At 47.1% G+C, this 3,212-nt stretch overlaps 1 protein-coding gene across 1 annotated transcript in view; it reads left to right on the forward strand.

Moving 5' to 3' along the window:
• Positions 1-3,212, forward strand: part of SLC22A23 (solute carrier family 22 member 23) — a gene marked incomplete at its 5' end in the record, with an annotated part of 279,935 nt that overhangs the window by 247,750 nt on the left and 28,973 nt on the right. The window contains one exon of the mRNA XM_045292234.1: positions 60-162. Coding sequence (XP_045148169.1) covers positions 60-162 — 103 coding nt within the window. The remainder of the gene's footprint in view (positions 1-59; positions 163-3,212) is intronic.

Genomic DNA, 3,212 nt, shown 5'->3' on the forward strand with positions numbered 1-3,212 from the left:
TCTGTGGATTTGTTTCTCTAAAGTACCCAGACTAACACACATGGTCTGTTTATTTGCAGAGCTAGAAAAGGAACTATCCCGGAGGCCCAAGAAGGTCTGCATCGTGAAGGTGGTGGGCACGCGGAACCTATGGAAGAACATCGTGGTCTTGTGTGTCAACTCGTGAGTATGCAGGCAGACTGCCTGAGGGGTGGGAAAGACTGGGAAAGACAGCTTTGCCTGGGCTCTCAGGCCTTCAGTGTTCCCAGTCTTTAGCGCCTGCTTTTTGCTAGCAGAACGCGGGAAATACAGTGAACAGAGCAAGGCTCCCTAACCCTAAAACCCTACAGCTGGGTCTGAAGGATACGAGTACTGGAAAATGGTTAACCTGCCCTCAGTTTTGGGGAGTCTGGACAGGCCAACGCCGCTTGGTTAACATTCAAAAAAGAGTGCTGTCTTTGTGTGCCAAGGAATGACTAGTTGACAGAGACATGGTATTGTTAAGATGATTTCAAAGGCTAGTTCAATAATTGTCTCAATTTATCTAAATGCATGTAAATCTTTGTAGCTTGTGCTATCATCAGGACCCTCTCAGGTAGGAGAGAAAACAAAGGTTCAGGTAAATGTTATCTTTCCAGAGACATAATGGAGAAATGATTCCCGAGGTGGAACTTATTGTCACTGTCCCGGGCAAGGGTACTGGACAAATGGGGCCTTGAAAATCTCCTAAGCTCAGGCCAGGCAGGGTAAACCTGGCCTTATGACCTATCTGGCCCGGCCCCATCTGCCTCCTGATAGCCTTTACCATAGCGGGAGAGCCTGACCCCTGTATCTGGCACTTGCGGGAGAGACTACCTTCCACTGTGTGTGACAGCACACAACTTCTGTGGTCTCTGCAGGCACTTGTTTGGTGTGTTGTCACTTGTCTTTTAAGCCCTGTGTCCCTCATCACTCACATCATTTTCTGGCAGCTGCTGTCCCCAGGCTCTGTGGATACCTGAAGGTCTTTCCTTCCTCTGTCTGGAGGGCTCCTGCTTGCCCCAGGGGAGCGTGTTATAAAGTTGGGAGGGCCCGTCCTCTACAGAGGTGCACGTAGTGTGGGTTGGTTGCCATAGAATTTGATGCCACCACCGGACTCATGACATTTACCTTGATTTTCCCCCCACACTCTAGGGAATCTGTCATAAAGGATTCCTATCTTTGGAGTAGATATCAAGAGCTACCATAAGAATGGATCACTCTATTACTCTCTACTTAAATCTTGGTACAATTATTGGCAACATCCTCACCTTCCAGGAAATTTCCCTTCCCCATACCTTAGCCAGAACCCACCTTGACCTCATCACTACTAATCACATTACCACCTCTGAGGTGTTCATTCCAAGGGTCCTATTATCTGACTTCCATTCCCCATTCTTCCCACCACACCTTGGCCTGCCATGCTCCTTTCTTCCCTGTCCTTCCAGCATGTTTTCCTAACAACTTTTCTCATTGACTCTTCCAATCCACTGACCCACCTCATCATCCATTATTAGCCTCATCTCCTCACTTCCTAATCATTCCCTTACCCCATATGGAATCCCTTGTCCCACTACCCCTTGATTATAACTACCCAGAACTTGTACTATTGCTCTATCCATGAAGCTGAGTGGCTGGAGAAAAACATTACCCTACGGCCCAGCCACCCAATTTTACCTCTCAAAACCTCCACTGCTCGTGGAAGCAGCAGTCAACAAATTCAGTGATGCATTGCATTGAGGATATCTGCCACTCAAGCCCTCTTAAACGTGTTAAAGAGCAAGTAGGTACTTTGAGCACTACGGTGTGCCTGGTCCAAGCCCTGGCATTTTCAATTATGCATGTGACAACTGGACATTGAGTAAGTAAGAGTCAAGTAGAAACTATGCATTTGGATTATATCATGGCCTTCCAAAAGAACAAACAAATTTGTCATAGACGAGATACAGCCAGAATGCTCCTTAGAAGCAAGGCTACAAGACTGTCCTGTGTACTTTGAACATGTTATCAGGAGAGATCAATCCCCAGGAAGGGATGGCATGCTTGGTAAACTAGAAGGACAGCGAAAAGGAGGAAGACCCTCAGGAAAGTCTGCTTGGATTTGACACCGTGGCAGCAGTGGGCTCACACATAACAATTGTGAGGGTGGCAGGGCTTTCTTCAGGGGTCGCTGGGAGTTGAAACAGACGTGACAACATCTAAAAACAGCAACAAACGGTTCACTCTCCCAGGCTCCAAACAATTACGCTATGATTTCTTTCGCTTCCGATTGCCTGTATTGCACTGCTCTCTCGCTAGCAGACAGCTAATGATTTTTACTGTAAACGTCACTGAGTGAATAGAAATCCTCCAACAGGAGCTCCCTCACTTTCCATGCACCTTCCCTTCAATGACGATGCATGACTATCTCGGCTGCCTCTGAGGCCACCTCCCTCTAGACTTTGGATCTCATTTTCTCTTGCCTTCCCAAGAACTTGGACGCTGTACCTTCCCCTTCCTGCTCCTTCACCATAGTTTTCTTTCTGGTGAAGCCTTCTCACCAGCACATAAACACGCTCTCCCATTTAAAAATAAATAAAAATGCCCATTCCGTTTCTCTCTGTCATTGCAGCAAACTCTCAGCAGAGACTGTAGTTGTCAGGTGTGCCTCCCTCTTCCTGTTGTTGCTGCTAGGCACGATTGAGCGCAGTCAGACACACAGTGATCCTGTGCACAGCAGAACCCAACACTGCCCGGTCCTACCCCCTCCGCACTGTTGTGGGTTGTTCCAGCCACTGTGTCAGCCCATCTCCTTGAGAGACTTCTTCATCCTCACTGCCCCTTTACTTTACCAGACCTGGTGTTTTTCTCCAGGGAATGCTCTCTGCTGACAACATGTACAAACTAGTACAAACTATGTGAAACAGAGTCTTTCCTCTGTTTCCTCTAAGGAGCAATCTAGCCATACTTCTTCCAAGACAGATGAGTTTGTCCCTTTAGCAGTCCCTGGTACCTCCAATAGTCTTTGCCAGCACCACAGTTCAAACACATCACTTCTTCTGCGGTCTTTGCCATTCAATGTCCAACTTTCTTTTTTTTTTTAAATCATTTTATTAGGGGCTCATACAGCTCTTATCACAATCCATACATACATCAGTTGTGTCAAGCACATTTGTACAATCATTGCCCTCATCGTTCTCAAAACTTTCGCTCTCCACTTAAGCCCCTGGCATCAG

Source organism: Echinops telfairi, unplaced genomic scaffold (assembly GCF_000313985.2).
Source record: "Echinops telfairi isolate 266 unplaced genomic scaffold, ASM31398v2 ScPeMD7_655;HRSCAF=1070, whole genome shotgun sequence".
Taxonomy (NCBI): Eukaryota; Metazoa; Chordata; class Mammalia; order Afrosoricida; family Tenrecidae; genus Echinops; species Echinops telfairi.